The 27,007-nt window shown below is 43.7% G+C and overlaps 1 protein-coding gene across 2 annotated transcripts in view; it reads left to right on the top strand.

The window, feature by feature from the left end:
- The window catches only part of ERGIC1 (endoplasmic reticulum-golgi intermediate compartment 1), a 62,800-nt gene that overhangs the window by 13,550 nt on the left and 22,243 nt on the right, over positions 1-27,007 (top strand). For both annotated transcript variants that reach the window (XM_037398798.1, XM_037398799.1), the window contains exons 2-3: positions 11,332-11,393; positions 18,151-18,223. In XM_037398798.1, coding sequence (XP_037254695.1) covers positions 11,332-11,393; positions 18,151-18,223 — 135 coding nt within the window. The remainder of the gene's footprint in view (positions 1-11,331; positions 11,394-18,150; positions 18,224-27,007) is intronic.

The raw sequence follows: 27,007 nt of genomic DNA, 5'->3' as shown, positions 1-27,007 counted from the left end.
ACATGATCTAAAGAAAGGATTTCAGAATGAAATCTTGGACTAGTATTTCTCCATAAAAATAGAAAAATTAGTGCTTTCCATACATATATAGAGGAAGGTGTTAGAATAAGGCACCTCTACTGCCTGTGGACTGCTTTAGAGTGAATTTACTGATGTGTAGAAATTATTCATTCTTCAATAGACCCATGGAACAAAATTCTGGATTTTTGTCTAGCACAGGTTCTGCAAGGACCACAAGAAGTTGAAAATACATAGGGAGTTGAAGCCACTGGGGTTTTTTTGAGTAAAGTAGGAGAGATTTTACTTTAAAAAGACACGCTGTCCTTGATGTTTCCCTAGTTAAAAACAAAATAACCCAAGAGCATTGGTTCTGATGGAACTTCTACTCTGTAAATCTCGTAATTAGATTTTAATGCTCTTTCCAGTGTCCCTGAGACAGAGACCACCCTCTTCCATCCTGACATTACTTTGGAGGGAACATGGCAGTTCCCTCTCTCTGTTCTTTAGAGGTCTCCAGCCCTCTTACTTGGGGGTTGCATCTTCTCTCAAGTCCATGCTTCCCTAGTATAGGGACTTGCTCCAAACTGCTGGTCAGACTGGTATGACATTCTTTTTCGTAGCTGTTTTCAAGCACCTAGGGTACATAATCCAGCCCACAAAATTGCGGAGTAGTCTTCTCTGTCACCTGCCCAGCCATCTGCTCATTCATCTCCTCTCTCCCAGGGGAGTCTGGTGACGTCCAACCCCTCTCCAAGTCCTAAGCAGAGGGAAGTCTTGCCCCACTTGTTCCTTTATCATCATTGTCCTACATACTAGCTGTTCTCCAGGGCAATTTTTACTTTTTAGATTATTTCAAATATTCTGTTGTTAGGTGCATGGAATGGCATATCTGGTCTTTCAAGCCATCTCTCCATACCCTAAAAGTCAGCCTGCTGCTACACTCTACAGTCTTGAATAAAATCAATTTAACAAGTAAAGAGGTTAATCTTTTTCTCTCTAATCCTGGTCACAGTAGTTCTAGGTAGGGTTTTAACAACTGTTAACAATAAAAGCCGCCTCCCGGCCACGCCCCCCCCCCCAGCAACAACAACAAATAGGTGCCTGGGATTTTATTTTTATTTTTTAAATAGATAGTGTTTTGTTAATCAAAAGAGCGCTGTGTGTGCAAACCAGACTCAGCTGTGCTGTTTGTTCTGCTTTTACATTTCCCTCAGCTTGACCAGTCACATTGAAAATGAAATTGGTGGTTTTAGATTTACCCATTATACAAAAGTAACAGATTTGCTTTTAAAGATCTTACTGCGAGTGTCTGATGTGCTTCATAGGAGGGAACAAAGCCAGGAAGGTACGTTCTCTGTTGGAGGTACCTGTCTGCGTTTGGTGGAGTGAAGGCATATGTATAAGCCTGCTTGTTTTTATTTAGAGTTTAACGTCCTCTGAAGAGGTTTTCTCTTATGCACTTGTACTTCTGATTCTTAAGCTTTAGTTAGATGATGGACATCATCTTGCCTGAGCAGTCAGCAGATCACAAAGATATAAATTCGCCTTGACACAAAACAGCATGCCTTTGGTGGGAAGGTTTCTCTAGAAATTCCATGGGTACTAAAGGAAGGGCGTTTCCTCTTGCCTTTAGTCTCCAGCCTTGGAATCATCTTGCTGTGACAACAGTCTCTCCATAGCTTCCTTTTGAGTCCACCAAATTCGCACAGAAGATACCCAATCCCAACGAGGGCTCTTCCCTCCCCACCCCACCCCCTCTTCTGCTTCCCGGGTACAGTGGTTTTGAGGGGCAGAAGGAAGCTTCCGAGACAGATGCTGTGATTAAGTTCTGATCTCCCCTTTGTAACACCAACCTCCACTAAAGTTTTCCTGGAGAGAGAAAATGGAGTCCATTTGGGCACAGTTGTCTTTGAATGCCTGATAGACTTAATCCAGTTTATATTTATCGTGACTGAGTTTTTTCCCATTTCCTGTGTTCTCCTTATAAAGCGTTTTATGCAAAGTGAATTGCTGCATTTTCAACTGTTAAGTGTTACCTGTGCTAGGAGCCTTAATAGCAGCAGATACTGAATGAATCATAGTCTATAAACTTCTGCTGTCTCTAGGGATGCTTCTTTCAGAGGTGGTAGCAGCATTACTACGCAGAAGGTAAGTTGTGTGGTAGCCCGTACTGCAAACGGATTGAAAACTCTTAAGAGCTGTTGTTCCAGCTCATTTCATGTGCACTTAAACATGTTTCCTGAAGTGGGGTTGAGGTTGCTCATTCTCCACTCCCCACTTCACACCCGCCTTGGTTTCCTGAACTGCTAATGCACCTCTTCTGTCGTGAAATGACAAACTTAAAAATAGATAGAGTTATACAAATCCTGTGGGACGAGCTGATTGTCTGTCTCTGCATCAGATCTGTAGCTTCTGTGGGGAACCAAATAAAGGTGACTGAACCAACCATCTCTGCTCTCTGAATCATATGTCTGTAACGCAGCAATATAACAGAAATGTTGGAGGAGACAGATAAGAAATGGTAAGAGGAAGAACAGAAGTGTGTAGTGACAAATCCCAAGGTTATGGCCTTGTCTCCAGGGAAAATTAATCCTTCTCAGAGTTAAGGATGATTCTTCTCTTCAGTGGCAGCTGAGTAGAAATTGTTAGTTGGCTGGATTCATTGGTGTCTACATGCAGTAGAGAGCCTGGTGTAATTCAGAGGGATGTGGCCTAAAAATGAATTTATTTAGACTGTCTGGATGGTAGATGCTCTCAAAGAAGAGAAGACACTAGATGGTTTCTAACCTGTTATCAGGCAGAGCTGCCTCAAGATGACTCTTACCAAAGATGAAATGGATGCTGGTATAGCCTTGACTGTCCAAGGTTATGTTTGGCAGCTGCCTTGCTCTTTGTGTACCTTCCCCAGTGCATGTAGTTTTCATTGAAAGCAGTCTGTCGTTTTGAATAAATGTATGTTCCTAGAAAGGCACTGTACGGCAGTTTTTCTGTCTACCTGAAAAAGAAACCCAGTATAATTAACAAGCAGAGTGCTTTGTCTTTTTTGACAAAAAGTTCCTTTTTGAAAAATAAGTTTCTTAAAACTTAATGTGTCTGCTGTGCATGGATACCTCTGTGTCGCTGTATTTCTTGAACATGGCAAGTACGGTGTGTAATGGCAGAAATTCTCCCTTCTGTGTTGTAACTCCATTTACTGGTGAGTACGCAATAAATGGACTTTGTGAGGAACAGGCAAGCTCTTTGTTATGTTAGTCACGAATTGGGGGGGGGGTGTAGAAATACTGACGACATGCCTTCTCAGATTCTTGATATTTGAGGCCTGTAGCCACGTATTCTGATCCACTTTTCTTTGGTTTGTAAGAAGGACTTGACAAATGGGAAAAAAATAGCAGCACTGCTGCACTTGAATGTATCTCCAGTTCACAGGAGCTGCGCTACTTGCTGTTAGTGGATGGACATTACCAGCACATGAGCAGAAGGGGAAAGAAGTTTTGAAAAGTGCTTTAATTGGCTTGCATTCTGCCGTACAGGGGGCAAGGAAACATTTCTTGCATGAAATAGTTCTTAAAAGGCCAGCCTGATCTTATTTCACTTTGTAGAGCAGCGAGCTTGTCCTACAAATTCGGTGTTAGCTGGCGTGCCAGGTTTTAGAGCTTGCTTTCTTGGTACACGAAAGGGTCAGTGGCTTTAGTGTGTCACAGTCATGTTTTTTTTGAAAAGGTTCTGAAAAGACAGTCTTATTCCTGCTTTCTGACTTGCACAGCTGTCTTGAGTGAATTGACCTGTATGGCAAATACGTAAATATTGTGTGAGAAGAGAGAATCTCAACGGAAATCTTGAGTGATACAGCCCGTATCGTTGCCCCACAGCCTCCCACTGGAGTGCCAGCTGCCACTGAAGGCAGGGTTTATTATTTCTTTGTTCCTTTGTGCTGTGATTTAAACTTGAGCCCTTGACCAAGGGCTTTTGTTGATCGAGGAAGCCATCTCAACTTGGGAAGGTGTATTATTCGTCATTTCTTCAGACAACCAGTCTGTCCCTCTGTGTGTGTGTCATAGGTGCCTTGCCTTTCTGTTTTTCGATCTGCAGCCTGTCCCTTTCTCAAAGCAGTTGTGGTTCTTCCCAAGAAGGAAGCAATCAGAGATGGACTTTTTTTCTGATACTATGAAAGCCCTTTGTGACAATTCAGGCGTGAGGCTTCACCAGTTGGCTTTTTCTTATCTGGGTTTTCCCCTGTATCTTGGAAACCCTAGGGACATCTTCCTACACCCCCACACCACCCCTCTACCCCCCCCCCCCCCTTTTTCTTTTCTTTGAAAGGCATTATGGTATCTGAGGGATTATGGTGGAGATGTAGCTCCCCACTCATAATGAACGAGCACTTGTCCAGCACTGAGTCTCCAGCATCCAGCATGTTGGAATACAAACACTGGCTCCACAGTTCTTCAGATTTCTTATTGCAATAACAACATAATCTTCATAGTATTTTCAAAGTTAACTTTTTGTATGTGTACTCGGTAATCCCCTCTTTGTCTAGTTTAGTCAAATTTGCTGTAGAATTGTTAGTTGTATGGATAACTTGCACTGAAGTTACGTTTCTGCTGTTAAATGTGTTGTTCTTGCAAGTCACTTCAAGTAGAGGTGCTTGTTAACGAAGCAAAGAGGTTCAGCAGCACCAGGCTGTCTCTTTTTTCAAAGAGATCTCAAAGCTGCCGATGTGTAATAAAATTAAGGTAATTGTGCACTGTGCACTGGGCTCATTATTGAGAGTGAGTAATGTCACCAGGAATTAGTGGCCTCAACTTCAGATGTGGTATCTGCTGAAAAATAAATGCCACTTCTAAAAGCTAGTTAACATGGGAGGTAGGGAATCAAGTGTTGTTTCAACACCCACATTCTTCTGTGTGAATCACAACCATGGACCCTTGCTGCTAAGACGAGATGACCTGATGTATTTACGCCATCACTGACCTGCTAAAAATGGCGTTTCAGCCATGATAGAATTTTTAAATCATCTTTGACATCACAAGTGTGATTTCTGTAATGAATGATTGTGTCCGCTAAACACTAACCCTTTTCAATACATGCTGCAGAAGTACCTATGATAGAGTCAGTATGCTTCAAAAAGAAGACTAATGTTTAAATATTCAGTTATTCTGGGGAAAAACATTGTCTGCCTGAAGAACAAAAATATTTTTCCCCTGTCTGTATTAAAGCTACATTTCTGACTCATCTGAGGAGTGGAAAGGGATGAAAATTAATCTGTTTGCTGCTGATTTATAGTGCCTAAATTCTGTGCTGTGACCATGTGCCACATGTGAATGTGTTGCACTTTTGCCTGGCTGCTTGGTTAACTGGAATCCAAAATACAGTCCAAGAGCTGCAAAATAATCTTTCCCTTGCCCCTTCGTTAAATCAGTAAAACCGGACTTTACAGAAGAGCACATGAAAACATCCCACTGCTGCGTGCTCCAGAATTGTGTTTGAGTTCCACAAACAGAGCTAAAGCATCTCCTGTCTCTTTGCAGTGACTCCGCACAGTGAGTCAGTAGTAAAGGGAGATTTATAAGCTGTGCTCTAAATGTCTGCCCCAGGTGACACGGCCAGTGCATTGCTCCTTTGTTTGTGCCAGGGAGGGGTGGGCATGCTTGAGGGTTGCATTAAATGCTGTAAACTGAAGGAGGAATTAGTGTTCTTCCTTCTCTAATGCGAACTCCTTTAGGTATCAGCATTTCCCTTTGCTACAAGACATGCAAATTTAACCAACAACTAGTTAGTTCTACCTGTAAGTATTTTTTTCTAATTATTGCCTTAAGTTCTTTGCTTCTTCCTCATGAAAAAGTTAACAGCATCTTACAGAGATGTTACTGTAGTATTTTATTGAAGCTCTTCTCAGACTCCAAAGATGTCAGAGAGGATTTTTCTGTTTGGAGGTGTGGTAATCTTCAGTGAAATTACGTATTTATTACTTCATTTCCTGAAATATTTCAGATCCAGACTTGAAACTGTTCAGGTGTATATAAAGCATGCCCTGGCAGGAGGCCCTGTTAGCAGCTCCTGCTGAGGGATTGAGCTCATCCCCATTCTCAGGGCAGGCATTTGAAGTATCTACTCTAGAAAAAACCACAGTGTTTGGGTAGACATCTTCTGCCCTCCTTGTCACCCATCTTGGGCTGTCAATCAGATAGATTTGAAAGGGAAATCAGGAATTTACCCCAGGGCTGATGATGTCAGTTTGCTTAATTCTGTTGGGTTTGACCTATCTTTGCCTCTGGATTGCCAGCCTCGGACATGGTTGGTTGTGGCTGTCCCCCTCAGATGACACTACTGCGTCCAGCTCGGACTTGTTAAACACTGATGCTTTCTGTGGCTCTAGGAGATCCTGAAAAGTGAATGTGAAGAGCTTATACTTATGTCTGAAGAAAAAATATTTGAATAGCAACAGCCCATATTGGTCTCAATAGAGCTTTTGAAGTCCTTCTGCTGTTCACTGGCACTTGAAATCTGCCATCCTTTTGTTTGGCTCTATTGAGGTGCACCCATCTACAATTTTACCTCATCATCCATTTGTGCAACTCCAGTAAGACAAGACCGAGCATGTAATTTCTGTCTCTGAGAGGACTGTTGCACACCTGTCCATCAGGCAGCCGGAGTTCTGCCTCAGACCTGGCTTAATCCTGCTAAGGTTTGTGAATGCTCTGTTCCAACCTGTTAGGAATGATCCTTGTGCTGCTCTTCTTTACAATGCTGTTTTACCAGTTTGTTGACATTCCTGTCAGGAAGGTGAGAACATTTTTTGCTATGTCCTTCCAGCATTGGATTGGGAAAAAAAGTATTGTAGCATTGTCTCATGTTAGTTATGAATGTTGGTTCCTGCAAAACTCTGACATTGCCAAACAGCCTTTTTTTATTTCTTTGTTTGCAACCATGCTCTCAATTGAAAGAAAAGACAATAGATACACTAGATGTGTCAGGAACTTCCTTTGTTACACTGATGACAGCCTAGTTCTATCTTTAGCCTTGTATTGTGGTATTGCAAGGTCCAGCCTTCCCTTTATGAGGATACATATGACCTGGAGGAAGAACTTTCCGAGCAGACAGTTTGTTGTTTCCACTTTGCAACTATGTCAGTTGATCAACTCAAAGATATTACTTCGCCTTACAAGCCTTACCTTTCTGAGCAAAGGAAGAAAGTTGCCAAAAGCTATATATAAATAATGTGCTGGCTGTCCTGTGGAAACTGTATGTGTGCATGCTTTGTAAGTGTAAAGTAATGTATCCCTAACCGAAGGTGGGGTACGCTGCTGCTGCTGCACAGTACTACGGGTTAAGAGAGTTCACTTAGCAGTTACTACCAGGTGGTACATGCCGTAAACCTAACCCTGCCTTCTCACGGTCATTTAGGATATGACTGCAAGACTGTCAAAGTGGATGTTCACAGAGTAGTACAGTGTGTCTTGCTGCATTATGAGCTGGCTGGTAGAACAGTTCTGAACAGCCAGTCTTCCTCCAGCGTTAGCAGTATCTTCCACTGCTTTGAATGTGCCAGTATCAGAAATCTGTAAAGCAGCTTTTGCAATATACAGAGCATGAGGTTCCTCTCTGTTCCCAGGGTACAAATACTTTCCCAAGTGACCAGTGCCTCTAGGAACCTGGAGGCTTATTGGAATTTTTACTGCAGGTGCTTGCAGGAACATCGGACCTGAGGGCAAGTAAAACCTGTTCCCCTTTACCATGCATACAGCTCCATGGCCTCCTCCCTCATACATTACCATCGCCTCTGGTGTCTAATCCTCATTCTTTTCCCTTCCCAGGACAGTGTAAGTGATCCCCTGAAATTGCTTGGAGCTCTGTGACCAAGGCAAGAAGCCAGCAGCTTCTTGAAGAACCCTTCAGGTGAAGGGTTTGTCTAGTAGAGTCTAGAAGTTAATCGAGTTTTTAACTCTTAGGTCTGATAGGAGCTAAGGGTTTCACAAATCCCTGATTTATTGGGACTTAGGGTCTCCTGTTACAATAACTCATGTCCATTGCGCACATTTATTTGAGAAGTTTGCTTGATTTGTTTATTATAATTGCATGTAATTAATGAGGCCTTCTTTGGGTTCCATTCTCTACTTTTCATTTCATACATTCATGGGTTTTCATTTCTCTGGTGTCTCACAAACAGAATTTTCAAGCTGTCATTGAATCCTATGCATTTGTATCTTCTTCTGACTAGGAGTTTAAATCAGAATTAACAAGATAGCTCTGTTCCCTAGCAATGCCAGCACATCTGCCATGCTCTTCGAAGTTCGATGTCTTGCTGTCCTTTTGAGCTCCCAACTTGCCCTTCTTTGAAGGCATAAACCCAACTGCTGTTTTCACCATCCTGGATCAGACTAAATAAATTGTACTTTCTCAAGCTGTAGCCAGTGTCAGATGCTTTATGGGAAGGTGCCTGGTACCTTGAAGAGTATTGTTCCTTTGCCAGAGTATAAACCCTTCTAATCCAAAGCATGTCTTTTCCAAGCAAATGAATGTTCTGCCAGGATACTTGCACAGAGCCAGTCCTTTTCCTTCTGGACTGGTAGTCTCTTGGCCTTACTGCTATCACGTGGCAGTGAGCAAAATCTAGCCAGCAGTGTTTGTCTCTTATTCCAAACTTGTCTTTTTGCATTCCCTTGCTGTTATTGTTAATTGTGATAATTTCAGCATCCTTCTGCAGGCTTGAATACACGTTCCCTGCTTGCCTTCCCTTCTGCTGCTTGAATCAGATTCTGGATGTCATTCTTCAAGCTTCTATAAGCTTGTGTTCTATAAGTGTTCATCTATAAGATCTCAGCTGAGCTTTCTTCCTCCCTCCCTACCATCCAGCCTGCTCTCATCGCCTGTTGCGTGTATGTTGTCCACTCTTGATTCTGTGTTGTTCCATAGTGGCTGTCCTAATCTGAAAATGTGTTAATTCTACAAAACAAAGTATTAAAGCGTTATGAAATTCTCCTGGGTTGTTCTGTTTTCTTCTTGTATGTGCCTCTAGACTGTAAGTTCAAGGCTAGAATTCTGTTTGCCTGATGTCTGCCTAGCGAGCTGTGTACCCTCACCGTGCTCATACGCTAAGTGATTCTTAAAGTGTGTTAAGGTCCTGTGTAAGGACAGCTGTTGTGAATGTGCTGTACTGTGCTTGCAGGGAGGCTTGAGGCTGTAAGTATAGACCCAAGAGTTCTCAAAACTCCAGGCAGATCAGATCCAGAGACTTGCTTAAAGCCATTTTCGAACATGTGTCATGGAGGTAGAAGAGGGAGGGAGTGTAACCCTGTGGTCAAAGAGGTGGGAAGAAGAATAGCACAGAGAAGGTGGACTGTCTTTGAAACACTTCAGGCCAGGTGAGAAATGTGGCCAGGAGCCATTGATCACTCTCTGTAGTGTCTTTGCCCAATTCTAGTTTACTTATGCCATGTAAAACTTAATTTGTAGGGTTTGGGTGTTACTTAGATGATTAAAATGGCAGTCTGAGAGGAGAGAACCCTGCCATGACACCAGCTTTCCACTGAGTTATTTAAAAAGCTAATTTTATATTTTTTTTTAATCCTGTGATGGGTCATCATTTTAATGCTAGTAAATATTTCTCATTGTAAGAAAAAACTTCCTTTTATAGTATCCACATGCTGCTGTTTTTACTCAGTCCAGCAGAGAGCTATTTCCTATTTCTAATTGTTCACTCACACTCAGCAGCTCTTGTGTGTTCATGTGCTTTCTCTCTCTCTTTTTCTCTCAGCTTTTTTAGCCTTGTTGATCTATTATTGTGACTTTGGCGAGACGACACCAGCTTTCAGTGTTTAATGGGCTGTGAGCAGGAACGCTCAGCTACTTCCTCTGCCTGTGAGACCGTGATGTCACCAACTGCTTTGGGTTGCTTTACCATCCGCTGCTGCTGTTGCTTTGGTTTATGTGGAAAGAATGTAAACAGCACTTTCCAGCTGTTCTCAGGGCAGCTGGAAAGCCATAAATGGACTGTTTGGTTCAGGAATATTACTAATGTATTTAGGAGATGACAGTGAAGAGAGTCATAAAAACATACAGCTCCATGCATATCCTGTGCAGCACACTGTCAAGTGTATCGTAGTGGGTTGTTGGAACGGTTAAGAGATGCCATAGCTTGTTCAGAACTTGAGCTGGGCAAGTGAACTGTCTTTATACCTGCTCTCTTTCCCTCTCCTACCCTTCCTTCCCCCAGCTTCAACTCCTGAATGAAACATAGCAACGGTGTCCTAATCTCATGCAAAGCAAGTCCTGTTTTATTCATCCAGAGTGCCTCCAAGTTGTAAGTGATCTCAACAGATGAAGAGTGAAGAAAAGAAAGAAGATGTAGTTTTTAAACTCCCAGTATAATATTTGGTGTAGTAGGAACTACTGAATAAACATGGAGGTGTTTCGCCTTGATGCTGTATAGAACGGGAGTTTGGAAGCCAGTGTCTCTCATGCCTCTCCAGGGCTGGAAAAAGCATCAGATCTCACCCACTTGTGGTATATCCAAAAAAAGTCTGTTTTGGGGGAGAACAAGTCACTTCCTTCTTTAGGGGGTGTGTGTGTGTGTTTTTAATGCATTAATTAATTTTTATTGAGTGGTGGAAAAACTGATGTCAGAGCTGCATTGCGGCTGGATGTGCAGGAACACAAGGCTGTAGGAAATAATACAGCTAACATCATAGGGGCAGTGAAAGTTTAACCATGGAGAGTTTAAAATAGCAAAGCTGAGCCATATGGATATTAAAAGATATGACTGAATCAAAACAACAGTCTAATATTAAACTGGATTTTGCTGGGGGAGCAGCAAACTTCTGGGTTAATCTCTTGTGTATCCAGTGTCCATGGGTAAGGTTTCTTGTCTCAACACCTTGATTTCTGACTTTGGAATTGTCAGTTCCTGACTGTGGCAGGATGCGAACTGCAAGGGGCAATATAGGTTGTGTCTCAGCATGTTGCCAGGACTCTTTATTCAGGAGTCTGTAGAGTATCCTTTTCCTTTTACGGTGGTCTATAAACTTGTCCAGCATGACTTCTTCCCTGGCATCTCTCACGGTTCAGATTGCACAGATCCATGACAGCAAGGCAGGGACAGGCGGAGTGAAGTGCTTTGGAAACTGGAGCCAAGAAGGAGCACAGTTACATAATTGTACAAAAGAAAAAGGGTTTTTTGTTTTACTTTGTTTTTCCTCCTCATATCCTTCTGTGAACTGAAAAATGTTGTTGGAAGGCTGGATGGAAAAACTTCGGCATCATTCATCCCTGTGGGGACATAAAATGTATTGAAATGTTCCACCTGTTTTATGGCTGTTACTTTTCCTCTTTCAGGTTTGACATCTACAGGAAGGTGCCAAAAGACCTTACACAGCCAACCTACACAGGGGCTATTAGTAAGTAATCCTTCTTTTTTATGTCCTTGCATAGCTCTGATCTAAAATTAAAGATTGCTTGGCTTCTCTGTCTCCAGGGAATTTTTGTAAAGGGATATTAAACACTGGAAAGGGTATCCTTTGTTGCTGAGACAGCTCATTTTGCCCAATCTGTCAGGTTGTACTAAACAGCAAAGTAGTTTGCATGGATTCAGGACCTCGGCAACAGAAAGTAGTAAAGATACGTTGTCACGAAAGGGAGCTCCTAAAAGCTAGTGCTGAAATGCCCAGGCTGCTGGCTACTGAAGTAGCTAGAGAGCTTTTTGCTAGGGTCTTTCCATGAACACTAGCTGTGAGTCTGTTCCAGACACTGGTGGAGGCGGGTGACTGCAGATTTTGTACCTCTGCCTGGTGGGCATCCCCTCATTCGGTGTGAAAAACAACCCGTAATAGTTGTGTTCAGTTGGTGTGCCCAGGCCTTTGCTTGTGGAAGAGACTTGAGGAGCCAAACTGTTGCAACAGGGAATCTGGGTTCTGGAGCAGTAAGGAGCAGTGTGGGTGGCAAATATGTGGTGGCCAGCGGTGAAGATGATTTGGGAAACGCATATTTCTCTCATCGCATACTCAGGGGATTCATCTGATGTTGTAGGTGGGACTAATGAGCAGAGATTTTATTTCGTTGTTATTTATTGTGCTTTTAAAGAAGAAAAATTGCTTGGTCAGGAACCACTGATAGTGATCCACTCTCACTCCTGTGTATCAATGCATAGGCTTCAGCTGATACCAATCTCTTGCCTTGGGCCCCTTTTCCTTCCTTCCTCCTCCTGAGGGAGGCTGTAGGCTGAGTAATGCAATTTCACACAATTACATGCAGCGAGGGCTCTGTGCAGAGTGGTAAACATTGATCAGGTTGATCCTGCCAGGCCTGTAATTAGATGCCTAATGCAGCTTTCCTGTTCCATTGAACAGTGGCTTCCTTTGATCATGTAGCTGTGCTCCATTCATCCATTCTTGTAGATGGGTCAGTAGCCTTGTATGTCATTGCTGACGTGAGTGACGTCATATCCCTTGGTGACAGCAGGCATCAAATAGAACTGAGTCAGTGCCAGTGAATCAGTGGACACAAAAGGAAAGCCCTTTGTGAGCTAATGAAACTCCTCGCTCCTTACTGTGAGGATGGTCAAAGACTGGAACAGGTTGCCCAGGGTGGTGTGGAGCCTCTGTCCTTGGAGGTACTCAAATCAGCTAGACCCAGCCCTGAGCAACCTGCTTCAGCTGACCCCGCTTTGAGCCAGGGAGTTGCACGGGCTGATCTTTAGAGAGGTCCCTGCCAGCCTCAACTATTCTTTGCTTCTGTGAAGATAGCACGTTACTCAGATATTTACTTTCAGAGAGTCCTTGTCTTCCATGTTCTCCTGACCGCTGAATTACTTGTACGTTGACTCCCTTTTAGGTTTGCTGAGACTGTGAACAAAGGGCTTGAATAAAGCTGTTTGCTAATTTAGAGGTGTATGAGATTTAGTGTTCTGAAAGAACACTTTGAACTTGTTAGTGATCCTACCTTCTGTTTTGGAAACTAAGTGTTCCCACACTGTAACTGGGCTGCCTTTGAGAATTGGTCTTGTTATGAATCACCTGCTGAAGAGTGTGTTTTAGAAACAAAAAAACCATCAAAGGCCATTCAGTGTTAGGCTTTCTGATCTGCAGTAAACAGCTCAAGTGATAAGTCTGTTGTGGGAAGGCTTGAAGGCTGTGACTCTTACTTAAAATTATTAGCTGACTTATTTCTCTCTATTGTTACTTGCAGCTTCTCAGGCTTTGATTTTTCTTCTCTAACTGGTTCTCCTTCTTTTTGTCAGAGTGTTTGGAGACAGCCTGATACAAGCTTTTGAACCACACAGGCAGCCAACAAACTCTGGTGGCTTTGCATGTGAGGATCTTGTGTGCAGCTTTCCTAATGGGCTCTCTGTCTGACCAAGCCTGTGTCTTGTAATTTGAAAGCCAGAAATCTTGCGTGTTTTAGGAGGCCGTGGATGAGACCAGCCCATTGCCATGCCAGTTTGAAATTTGGAAAGGTGGCATGGTTTGTGAGAACTGCTTTAGGGAAGTCAGGTTGTAATAACATTGAGGGCTTGAGGGGGAAACATTCTGCCTCTGAAAAAATATTTTGGGATCTAGTAAACACACGATATTACTATGGCTGCAGCTGTATTTTGGCTTTCCTTAAGTCCTCCAAGTTTTAAAGAGCAGATGTAAAATAGCCCTTAGTAGCTGACTTAATTTAGGCCAGTTCCACGTGATTTCTGCTGAAACTTTAGATCAATGTCACTTATGGTGCTGGAAGCTTTCAGGAATAGGAATGGATTTACTGCCGGATTCCTGCAGTTACTTTTGGATTGTAAAAAGGCCTTTTTTTGATACATTTGAGGTTTATTAGGGAAGAAGGTGCAGATCACGTTACAGAAGAGATGGAAAAATAGCAGCTCTGCTTCTGACCTCCAAGGCTAAAGAGTTCAAGTCTTCCAGGAGGGAAGCAGCTCAGGGAGGGGAGAGTAAGTGTTAGGGTATTTTGGTGGAGAAGAGGAAGGCAATCTTCAATTGCAAGCAAGTTCAGAAGCCAGCTGGAGGGTTATTGAGGCTTTCTATTATGTATGGCTATGTAGTTTCAGAAGTTGCAGTGAACGTGGCAAGATACTGCAGGTCTGTGTAGCAACCCTTCTGACTAGTGAAAATCAGTAGGAATGAAGAAACCAAGACCAGTCCGTTGCATTTTACTGGAGTAAAGTTTGTGCAGAACAACAAACCCGCTGCTGTGGACTTCTCTGAAAAGCATGCAGAAGTTACTCGTTCCTTTTTCCCAATAAAAAATCTCTTCTTTCAGGCAGCACCGTGATCCCTGTGCCACTCAGCCAGTCATGCCATTGTTGTCCCTCTCCCACCAGATGCTTGTGCCAGTCGCAGGTCTTCCCACCCCTGCGTAGCGTGTTTGTGATGGCAGCGCACTGCCGCTCCGACAGACCTGACTAACGTGGTGATAACTTGGCCATGTTTGGGGATGTAGGCAGCAGCAGCAGCACGTGCCCTGGCTGGCTGGCAGTTGGCATCTGGCTGGACAGGAGCAGTCTGATTTCTTGAGAGAGGGGCTTGCAACTTGGACAGCTGCTGTAGCAATCCTGCTATTTATCAGTCAGTGTGGATGCATAGTTTGCATGCACATGTTGTATGCACACATGGTAATGTTATCCAGAAATACTCTGTGCTGTTTGGCGGCTGGAGTTTTAAATACACATCAGGAAATATCGAAGTTATGATTCACATGGCATCTGTAACAAGACCCGTTCCTTGCACTTCATAGCAGTTTGCTCCGTTGAATAATAAATACTAATAATTTTATGCCTTAATATAGCCATGGATCCACGTTTGCAGTCTGTATGATGTGTTAAACACTGCGTTTCTTTCATTTCTTGTGGGGTGGGGAGGAAGAGTCAGGAATGTACATAGATAGGGTGTGTACAAAAAGGTTAGGTTGTTGAAGCTAGTGCAGGAAAATTAATTTGGCGGAATTTCCCAGCCTTCTGGGATTACTGATTAGCCAACAGCAGTGTGTTTCAGTGCATCTAACACCAGCAACCTTTGATATATTGGTTGTGTTATCATATTAGAGTTTTAAGAAACCTGTCTTAGGTGGTCCTTTGAGCTCTGTGGGAACATCACAGTGCTCTTGCAGTTAAACTAAGCTTTATGCATGAATTGGTTTATTCTGTCTGATCCTAGCCTTTAATCTACTTTTCCAAATATAATACAGTTGTCAAATGTGGGTGGCAGGAACTGCACATTTGCATGGAAGCAAGTAAAGACCTTCGCTATGAAATAAGCAGCCGAAGCACCGTGTGTGTAAATTCTTATGCTGGGAACATCTTATATGCCTGCAGCTCCATGCTAAGGAGAGGAGCTCACGTTCTGCATCTGAAAAACCATTGGCTCTAGAGATGGTTTAACGCGTAAGTCTTTCACGCTTCTCAAGCTAGAGACACCCCCCCACCCTGAAAATGTGCGTGTGTACAAGAAGAGTTTTAACACAAGAGCGGCCATGCTAGCTAGGTCAGTGCAAATGTCTGTGCAGCCTGGTGTCCTCTGGCCAGGAGTGGTCAGCAGCAGATGCCTGAGAAAGAGCACGAGGACAGGCTGAACACCTCACCAGGCCCCCGTCCGCTGGCAGTTCGGAACTGCCTGAGCTGGAGGTGGTACCTTTGCGCTTAGTAGCCCTCAATGGATTTCTCTTTCAGGACACGTATGATTCCTTTTTGAAATCTTACAGATTTTTCTTTAAGCATTCTCAACGTCCATAGTCATGAATTTTCAGAATTTAATTAGGTGTTCTGTAAAGGAAAACCTCCCCCTTCCCTCCCATTCCCATGCTGGAAGAGACAGTGGGGTAGTTGTTGCCCATTCATCTCCTTCAGGCTGCTTGTGATTTTATGTCCCCCTCTCATGTCCACTCTCAGTAATCTCTTCTAAGGTTGAAAACTGACAATGCAGTTTGAAGACATTGAGAAGCTTTGAAGGTCAGTCCCTGCTAGGTGTTTCAGGGCATTCTTGCAGGATTTTTTAGTTATAGGTTAGTGGAATTTTACTGTACTGTGCTTGGTAAGTGTTGTCACAAGCCTTCCCTGCAAGAGCTGGATTGGAAGATGGACTTGAGGGAGCAGATGCTTTGTATACTGGAAAAGGAGAAGGTAATTTGATGATATAAATGGCAGAGAAGAATATTAAAAAGTTGGAAGAGAAAGAAGACTCTGGGAGAGAGTTTACAGTTAGTAGTACCAGGCTTGCATAGAAGTCCTGGAGAGTAGAGAGGTCTGGCTGATGCTGTGGAAAGCCTTTACAGGATAACAAGCAAAGAGGAATATGGGAAGCAATTAAAGAAGAAAGGGTTGTCTGTATGTCAGATGCTCTCCCCTGCATACTGCCAAAGATCAGAGATCTTGCGTCTGTGCTGTTTGGTGATTAACAGTAAGAAACACTGGATGAACTAGTCTTGTGCTTAGGTTACTTTTTTTGTGCTCTTACGTAGGTGTGTATGTTCTCATAAGGATTTGCTGCTGTGCTTTAAGTAGCCCTTTCTCCTCCCCCACGCTGCATGGTGCACCATGCCGATGGTTTAGCTGGGTTACAGCAGTATTGCTCTTCTCTGTCTTGACAGTTAAGACTTGGAAGCAACTGTGTAACCGACGGAGTTTTCTCTTTAGAAATTAATATCCCCTCATTTTCCTGCTGGTCTTTGTTTTTCCTTTTCTCTCTTTCTTCATCCTAGCTAATGGATTTTTTTGGCATCTCTTTTAAACCCTTGCACTTTTCAGAGGGTCAGTACATTAATCCACCCTTGAAATTACTCTGATGAGGAAGGGGAAGCAACGCATTTCTCTTTCCTCAGAACTATAAACTGACTAATCTGAAGAATGGGGCACAAGGCTTTAGGTCGCACAAGGGTCTGTCTCGGTATTTGCCTTAAGTACCTCCTCTTTCCTTCCCTTGCCTCTCACATTCTCTACCAAGGGAGTTGGGACAGACGCAATTGTATGATAAAATTGCTTCCCAGCCCGTTATTGCTTGAGCTTCCCAAAGGAACGGGCATTCAGACTGTATAGGTCATGTGGAATAAAGCTGAGGAACAGAGTTTTTCTTGTGTTATTTCTCAATCCTAATTAGTGGCTATGGTAAAGTGGTCATTTCCAAAGAGTGCTTGGTCATTGCAGCTCTGCTGGGCTTGAGGGGTGAGCCAGATGGTACTGTTGTCACAGCCCTGGAGTAGCATGCCATTTCCTGGTTTACTCTTATGTATAGTGATTCATGGTGAACTTGGGTATTTTATTTCATACAGATACACATTGCAGCCCTGTCTCCTTGAGTTGGCACATCCTTGTCTCCTCCAGTCATCCCTGTTCAATAGGATTTACAGGTGTCCTTCCAGCCCCTCCTTTGTGGGTCAATGACTCTGTCACTGCTGTCTGAATGTCACTGTACGATGTTTTGAATAGTTTCCTGATGAAGAATAACCAGTAATGTGCCAGTTACTTTGGGTTCCCTTCTTTTAACTCTAGGTTGGCATTCTTAGAAAAGATATGGGATTTGTCCAGATACTTTGCAATTCCTTCGCTGGGAATTTTCCCTCTCTGAAGAATCAATGTATGGCCAAATGGAGAAATTAGAGAAGTATCAGGCATTGGCTAGACTAGTCCATTATTGCCATGTCTCTGCTGTACCAGCTCTATCTAGTGGGTAGTACAGGCTGTGGGATGACTTAGATGTAGCCTTACAATTTGATAAAGAACCAAAGTGTCTCCTAATCCACAAACCACTGTAGCTGACCGTATGCTTTTGAAGCAAGGAAGTGCTGATCTTTTTCTTTTCTCGAGGTTTTACTAGTAATAAAACTCTATTTGGAGCAAGGGCTCCAAAGATGTAATATATCGTCAAGCAGCTTTGTGAAGAAGCTGGGAGAGCTGGCAGACCAAGGCTGTGTGCTGGTAGAACCATAGCGAGCTAGAAATCAGTGTGGAAGAGGTGGACCAAGAATTAAGATACCCAGCAGGATGTTGGGTATTAGCATGCCATTGAAGGTTACGGCTCTGATGGCCTCATTTGCGTCTCTAAATTAGTTCTTAAGTGTGTCTGGGTGGTGTATCCATGGGGGGGAACAATATGCCTGGGTGAAAACAGTTTTTGCCTTTGTTAGAGATATGAAACTAACCTTTTCCTCTTCTTGCCTCTTTGCCAGTCTCTGTCTGCTGCTGTCTCTTCATACTGTTTCTCTTCCTGTCTGAGCTCACCGGATTCATAGCCACTGAAATGTAAGTAAAAATCATGTTTTCCTTTGTTTGAATGTATGTGCATATATGATTCTTTACAGCTTCACTCTGTTATCTTGGAAGAATATGCCTGTAATATCACTAGGTCCGTTAGTTGTCTAATGGTTTTTGTATTCCTTTTGCTTGAGTCTGAATTCTCAGTCATTCATTCAGCTTTTTAATTTACTAGAGTATGCTGGGGAACACCTTGGTTCTAAAATAATTCTGATGGAGAAAACTGTTGCAGACCTGCTTGATCCTTTATTAGCTGCATACATGTTGAGCAGAGTGGATATTTTTCATGTGACTGCGGATCAAAAGCTTCTGACCCTTTTCAGTTCTCTGGTGATCAGGTGTAAGGCAGTGTGAATGCTAAGATGATGAATTCCAGTCAGTTGCAGTTTCCTTCTTCCTCCTTAGGCTGTTGTTTTCTTGCCCTCATCTGAGATTTGCTTCCCCTCTCCTCCTGAATAGGCACTTTCCCCTGTTTGATTCAAAGTGATTCTCAAAAAGTAGCATGTTTTTCATCAGTGACACCATATGTTTAAATGTGTGGTGCCTACTGGATGAATCCACATGGTCTGTGCTCTTGAGACTGTGCGGTCCCATCGCAGACATGGTGGGATCTCTGAGAAGACGTTCTCTTTTCCCCTTGCTTCCCTGTGGATAAAATGGGTATCACGTTCTGCCAGTCTTTGTTGGATGTTTTTGGAGATGCTTTTTGGAAAAATGAATTGCATAAAATATGAATGGTTATTAGTTTAATGCTAATAATATCTTTTTTTTTTTTAATGTCAGAGCTGTATCTCTGATACATGCAGATAGCTTTGCTCATGTATGAGATTTATCTTCTTTCTTTTCACCTGATGAGCCTTACTTGGAAACTTAGTTGACGGGTTTTGTGCCTGAAGACAAATTGTCCCAGGTAGCCTCTGTGAGACCTTGCTTTGAGCAAAATGGAAATAATTTCTGCTTTTAAAAATTGTTCATGGAACAAGTATTTTAGTTAATCACACTACTTTTTCTCCCTGTTCTCATGCTGCTCCTCCCTTGAAAGAAACTTCTCTTAGTAACCATTAACATGGGTACCTTTGGTTTAGGTTCTAGGAAATATCCTCCATCATCCTACTGATGTGTCCATGAGCTCACTAGACTGTGATGCACAGTTCCTGGATAGTTAGGAAGGGTGGAACTTCTGTCAGACTTACATGATGGTCTAGATAGTAACAGATGTCACTGCTGAGCGAAGAAGTTGGGCTTTGAAATACGTTGGGCTTATTGTGCTGTATTTAGATTGACCATGCTTTACGTGGCTTCTGATAACCATGTCGCTTTTTCATTGTTTTTGAGCAGCTCTGACTTGGGTCAGCAATATGATTTCAATAATAATTTTAACCTTGGGTAATGTTTAACCTTAAGCCAGTAGTGTAATCTAGTTCTAGCTGATTTTTTTTTATGCCCATTGCACATTTACTTCAGAGATGTTATCTTTGCCGTCTCTTTGAATTCAGTTCCATGCATTTATTTGTAAAATACTAGGGCCGCCTTATCAACCCACTTCTCTCAGGAGCTGAGTTTTCTTGGGTTTTCTTGTTTTAAAAAACAGAGAAAAGCTAGATAAATTGCTTCAGGTAAAATAGTACTTTTTTTTGCTGTCCTCTTAGATCTCATTCTCTCATCTGGTTTTCTTTTTTGTTTAGTTAATGCTCTACCAGAAGAATTAGTAATAGTTACCTGATTTTGATCCAGTTATTTGAGTGCACATGCCTTTATGTAGTGGTAGTTTCCCGACTAGAGATTTCTTTTTGAATAGCAAAATTGTATGATCCTCTGAGGCCTCTTCATGCTTTTTTCTTAACAGGATGATGCATTTTCCGCAAAGATATTAGAAGTGCTATAAGCTCCTGCATGCTCAGCTGACAAGTTTCTCATTAAAACGTCAGAGAGATGGTAAACTGCCTTCTCCTAGCAGGAACTGGGTTTGTAAGCGGTAAAGCCGTAAAATTTTAGAGAGGATGTCGTGGAAGAGACTGAGACGAATGCAGGAAACTGATTTGTCATGGACCATCCAACACAATAGCTTGCAGAATACGAAAACCTCCTTCTGATGAGTTATAGGTCATCAAAACCTCTGTGGCTGGGAACAGGTCACCCACAGCTTTGGTGAACAGGCTCCCCTGTAATAGTGGAAATATTTTAGAAAGTCACATAACAAAGTGCTTCCCAGTTCAGCAACTTTTAAAGTGGAAGTAAACTTTTCTTTTTTCCATTTCTTACTCATTGTTTTCTCTTCTGGGAACACCTTAAAGGTGTTTAAAGATGTTGTGAACCTCTTGTGCTTCCTTTTCAGTTGTGTGTTAGTAGCGATGTGTTGCAAGGCAGTATATAGCCTCATCATTTGGGATAAGGGTGCAGAAGTGTGGAGCTCTGCGTGGTCTGGAACAAACAGTGTGAGAACTCTGTGCCACCGGTTCACTGGATGGTAGCAAATAACAGGGGAGACGGTACCTTACAGAGATACTTTGAGCCTTGTTTGCCCATGAATCAAATACTTTTGAAGATACGGAAGATTCCTTATGTGCAAACTGTTCAATTCCTATCAACTTTTATTGCAAGCTTAGAGTTTCTTTTGTATTAAGTCTCCTACAACAGATATCTCTCCCAGCTTGAAGTTTCCTAGTGTCAGCCAGGATCTGAATGATTAATTAGCATGCACTTACATGGGGTGAGCTTTCCTGCTTTGCCAGTGCTGGCTGTACTATGAGACTGCATCAGTCTTTCTCCTCTTGCGTCAGGTTTCCTTTAAAGCAGTCATGCGCTTGACAGAGCTGGATTGCGTGGGGATAGCTGCACATTTTTGATGGCAAGGTGAAATCGAGAGCACTTGGCCTGGTGCCTCACATCAGAGACGTACCAGGTTTGCTGATGTGGACTCATACTTACCTCATAGCCCCATTAAGCCAAGTAATTGTGCATGGTGTGTGTGCACTGACAGCCTGCTGCAGGGCAAGTCAGCAGCAACCTCAACAGCAGTGGTACCCACAGGATTAACTGTCTGGCTCACCAGCAGGAGGGTTCTTTGGTATCTGTCTCTAAAGTTAGAGGTTGGTGTGGTTTGTGGAACTCATGTTGCAATGTGAGAAAATAAGGTCTGCTGCGCACCACGCTAACCCCGAATACTTGTTCGCTTCTACCCACTGTTGGACTTTCTTCTACGTTCATATGGCTGTAGCAACTGAAATTCCTGGTATTACTAGAAATCTCAGTACGGTCAGTGTTGCCCAACTTCAAAGCAGTTTTTCCTTGACCAGCCCATTGTTTTAGCGTTTATAATCTCAACTGCTAAAGACTTGTCTGGGTGGCAGAAAGCCAAGAAATTACGCCCTCATCTTGAGGATAACAGTCATAACACTAAAACCAAAGAGATTACCTATGTGGGGAAGGCAGCGTGCATCACAGTAGGTATGTCATAACTCGTGTGGGCATTTCTAATGAGCGTGAAGATTGCGTCTGTGCAGGGGATCTTACTTCAGTTTAGGAAGCCAAACTAAGACGTGCGCACATTACAGCAGACATGCAGGAAGTTCATGTGCCATAGGTAACGCGCTGCAAATGCATCTCCTATTTTGCTGCTGACTGGCTTCCTGCGTAGAGCCTGAGTAGGGTAGAAAACTCCTAGTTTCTCATCTTGATTTATTGTGTGACCCTAACAGGCTGTCTGCTGAGCAGCCATGAAGGAAATCAAAGCCTGGTTCTTAGGTGGGGCTGCATTCTTTCCAGGAAAAGCAGAATGAAGGGCTGGTGGGGGAAGAGGTTTTTCCTTCTTTGCTCAGCCACAACCAGTCATTGCAGTTGAAGGGAGGATGACTTTGACTCGAAATCAAGGAGCTTCTTGATTAGTTTTTGTTCATTTGGTTTTATGTTCTGTCCAAACTGAGACTGACTGAAGACTTAGTCCAAAACAAGAACCTAGATTGGCCTCCTTAATTCTGTAAAAGATGGATTAAAAAAAGGAGGTTCATGCTACACATTTGAACCTCTGCAAAATTTGTCAGTATCAAGCACGGTTGTCCCACTGAGCAAACGACTCAGATAGCTGAAGAAGTTAAGCTGAAGTGCTAAATCTGTTTGGTATTTCCTGGGCAGGATCAGTAGTAGGTTGAGAGTTGAGAGTAGATTCAGGGCTAGAAATTGCCTGGCATACTTTTAGCAGCCTTCCTCATTCATCGTGCTGTTATGTTGCAAGTCAAGAGTGTAGAAATCACCTATCTTTTCTAATTAACTCAGATCAGTGCTAGAAGTTAATAGCTGGCAAGATGATAATCTTGCAGTTTTATCACTATAATTAGGTCATGAATTATATTCTGTAGAATCAATAAGAGTTTTCCAAGTATTCCATCATTAAGGAGGAAAGATGTAATTAACTGATCTAGTCTGCCTCACTTTGGCAGCCAGGGGAAGGGGCAGAAGGGTGTGAATGGGGTACTTGTGGTATGAGTGTAGCTGCTCAACAATAACTCCTCTGCCAAAGCATGCGGCAGAAAGCAGCACACAGCTTCTGGCAGTGGGTTTTTTGGTTTGTTGTTTGGGTTTTTTTTAAATATAGTAACAGGCAAAGAGCAGTCTGAAGTTACAGCTTTGCCACTTGGAAGGCTGTGCCCCCCTGCAAGGCAATTAATTACTGAAGCAGTAATAAACACACTGTCTTTGTATTAAATTGTAAATCATGAGCAATGTCCAAATAAATGTTCATTTAAGGTGACCGGATCATTCACTGGAGACACCTGCTAGCTTTAGTCATTTTGAAAAATACCTTGCCCAGTCTATGAATATCACACAGCGCAGCTCCTCTGCCGGGGCCACATCACGTGCAGCACAATTTGACTGTTCGTGCAGGCTGCCAGGTACCCCCAATGTGGAAGGAAGCAAAACACTAGGAGCTTCGGAGACCAGCGTTGCTTGTTCACACTGGATTCATTTGTATGCCCAAGCCTGATCCTGCAGTGAAGCAGAATTGTTACCTGCCTTCAGAGGGTTTTCGTCCCTTAGCTCTTCTCCAAGGTATGTGGAATGTGTCTTGTGGCTCTTGGCCCATGAAAATCTCTGCTAACAACCTGCTGGGTCAAGCTGCACCTGCTCTAAGCAGCAGAGCGTGATCCTGGTGCAGCAAGAGTTTCTGCTGGAAACTGTAAGCTCGGAGCATAAGCCGTCTGCACCCGGAGCACAGTGCTACCACTGATACCTTCTGATGCTAAACTGGAGATAAAACTCCAACTCCAGCAACTGATCCCGTTGAGGCAGATGAAATGCTGGAGCAAACTAGACCAGCACAGGGGATACAGCCTAGCAGTCAGAGTGGTGCGGAGTTGTAATCCTCTTCTTGCCATGGACTAACCTTGAGACCTTTCTGTAGAAGGATGTAATACGTAGCTGCCTACCTCTCAGGGGTGCTAAGAAGCTTAATTAGTGTTTGCGTAGTAACTTGGAGATTACTTAATAAAAGGTGTTATATATTTGTGAAGTGCTGTTATGCCGTTTGTCCTAATGCACATGTGTGGGTTAGCAGGAAGTGGAAGGTCGTGTTGTGATGTCATTTGCAATTTCTGACTCAAATCTACATTGACGTCTTTCGAACCCTTCTCCTTCCTACCTCCTGGAGAACTGTAATTCCTTCCTGTGTAGGACAGTGCATTTTCTGTGCTTCACAGCTGAGCTAAGACCTAATCTGGGACAAAGACCTTCTCAGTGAAGAACTGGTTGAGATCAGGGCGTAGAAGTAAGATTACAAATGGCAGAGCAATAGACATGTGCACAATTTATTACACAGTAGCGAATTTGCTGACCAGCAGGTTGTTGTTTCCTTGCACAGATTGAGAAGAAGATGGGTTGTTTATCTTATGTTGGATCTTCTCCGGTCTGGCACAACTGAAAAGATGGTAGTACAGGAATCTTAGCTTTGGATGGTTGTTTCTGGAAGGTGGTTGATTAGAGCTGAAATGGCAAGTGAAGCCAAGAGAGTTTGCCTGAGAAAGTCTTTTGAGAAGCTTTGAGCTCCCTCAAGAAAGAATAATTATTTTCTCTCTTAGGCTTAGGGTCCTGGGGACCAGGGAGGATTTCTGAGAGTTGGAGGACAAGGTAAAATGCAGCTTCCTGGAGTAAATGGCTGTATTTTCTATATGGCTGATGGCTGGGGAGGGAGGGTGCCTTGTTGTTTGCTGTGAAAGAGGAGGGGAAAAAAGGCTAAAACTTGAAACAGAGGCTAGGATGAAGATGATAAAGGACAAGGAAGATGTGTTTAGAGAGCACCCAGGAAGCATGTGGAGCTCTGAAAGGTCGATGCAGTGTGTCTCCTCTTGTATTCCAAGGGCCGCAAGCTCTTCAGCTGTTGAAGTGCTGAAGTGTCTAATGTTAGTGGCCAGGGCTGCTGGTTAGTAGTGACCAGGAAGTAAGTTACTGAGGAAGTTTTGTTTCTGGGGAAACAAAGCTGCTGTGTCGTAAATCTAGTGCTAAAGCATGAGGGATGGGTCTGGCTTTCTTTGGATAAAATCTTAAAGAAATGCTGAGATCTCTTGCTGGTGTTTCTCCTTTTCATTCTGTCTCGGCGTGCCATTTGCATGATCTGCGATCTTAGCTAGAGTGCTTCCAACATTTTCTGTGTAATGCTGCAAGTTTGTCAGCAAAGGGGATAAGCAATCGAGAAGCCCAGCAGCACCACTCAGGAATGTGAGGTATTTAGAAATGGTTCTTTCTAGAAGTGAAGCAGATTCTTTCTGTGTGGATCATGGCTCCTGCTGCGTGGAGCAGCTTTCCTCCCTTTCCTTGAATCAGTGGTGGGAGGCCCTGGGGGGGGAGAGGGCCACCTCCCCCCGTCCTGTTGCCCTCATTGTACTTTCCTAGCTCTGCACCTCACCCCTGCTTTATTGTGCTGCTTTTACTCACATAGTCCTTAACGACAACCGGTGAAATACCAGCTCCTGTGTGGTTAGGGTCTTCGGAGAAGGTATGCGTCATCTTTGGAGCTGCGATACGACGCTGTACGCTGCCTCTAAACAGCCAAAGCAGCAGCTGTGTTTACAGTGTCCTTCTGTCTGACCTCGGGTTTTATTTGCCTTGTGGCCGTCCTGGATTCATTGTTAAGCTCTGTTACTCCTGGGACACTTTATGTTCCAGGAGGGACAGCTATAAATTAGAACCAACTTCATTCTTCCACTGGAGACGTTATCCCTTCAGGGAGAGTTACTAGAGGTGGTAACTAGTGCTTTTCCCAACATCCCAGAATTGTCCAATTCAATAATAGGAAGGCTGTGTGGAATTTAGCTGCTTGGCCCTGGGGAGAAGGACAGCAAGGGAGGTGTAAGTGCCGGTTCCCTGCCAGCCCCGTCCAGACTTAGGTGGCTCTGCTTCACAGGGACTAGCCTTGACCCCGGCCGTTTGCTTTACCTGTGAGGTTTCCAGAACGTATTTTGGGAGTGATATTCCCAGTTTGTTGAAAACGATGATGTATCTCCTGCGGTTTGCCCCAGCGAGTGTAGCCTGTGGTGTGCTGTCATTGTGTCCTTGGTTCCCCATAGTGAGAGGGAACCTCAATAACAGAGCAGGTCAGCGTGAAGGGTGCTCTTTGGAGCCGCTGGTGAGAAACCTTGCTGGGTTTGTGGGCTTGGGCCCCCCGCAAGAGCTGGTGCGGCCGGAGCCAGATGGGAGCAGTGGGTTCAGCAGGCAGCATGCTCCATGAACGGCAGCGCTGCAGGGCCGAGGGAGGGGAAGGGAAGACGAACTATCACAAGCTGTCAGATGTCTAAGGAGTGATAGATGGGGTTATGAAATCAGGAACGTGGGTGGGAGAGGGCCAGGGGGCTAGTAGGTAAAGAGGAGGAGGAGGAAATGGCTGTGAGCCTTGCCCAAGGGACAAGTTGGGAACCGTTGGTCCAGTGACTGGAGTGCAGGACAGGAAACCAGTTTCCTTTATCTGCAGCTAATGGGCTGTGTGACGTGACAAACTGGCCTACTTCTCTTTGCCTCAGTGATCCAGTCTGCAGCCGGGTGACCTCACTGCTTGCCTTCCTACATAAGAGCTTCCGTAGGCTCCCTCTGCGTGGTTCATCCCGTAACTCCTGCCGGCACCCACTGCTCGCTCACTTGTGTGCCTTTGCTGACAGACTGCACCTGACCGCGTGTTTTCTGACAGGTTTGGAACTGGAAATCAGCAAATACAAATATTGACGTTCCTAGAGCTTTCCTCCAAGGAGCTGGGATGTTCAGCTGAGCTGCTGAACCTGACCCGCTTCTCTGTCAGCCCTGGCATGAATGCTCCTTTTTGCCAGTAACGCCAAGTTGCTGGCGGCACTGGCTGGGCATGGCCCACATCTCAGACGGCAGAGAGCTGGGAAGAAGCCAGGTGCTGTTACGAAACAGGTCTGCTGCCAACTGGGATCTTGATGGGAGGATTTGGGGAGCACAGAAAGGCGCATGGCTTTGGGGGATTAATGCCTGTCCTGGCTGGAGCTGCTCCTCACAACCATACTTGGCCATATGACTTAATCCCAATTGCTACCCAATCTGCCAGTAATAAACACATAGAAGATTTAATACATTCCACCAGGGAGAAGAGGGCTCAGCCAAGAAGCTTCTAACTAGGTCACTGATGAGCAATCTTTCCCCTCCCTCTGTGTCATTTTTATTAATCACTTGAAAAATACGTTGAGTAATGATTGCAAGCAACTTGTCAAGCCAATTAAAAACAGAGAAAGGTAGGGCTGTGAAGCTGAAAACAAATGCTGTGCTGGTTTT

This window comes from Falco rusticolus, chromosome 8 (genome assembly GCF_015220075.1).
Source record: "Falco rusticolus isolate bFalRus1 chromosome 8, bFalRus1.pri, whole genome shotgun sequence".
Lineage (NCBI taxonomy): Eukaryota > Metazoa > Chordata > Aves > Falconiformes > Falconidae > Falco > Falco rusticolus.
This window is presented reverse-complemented; position numbering and strand designations above follow the sequence as displayed.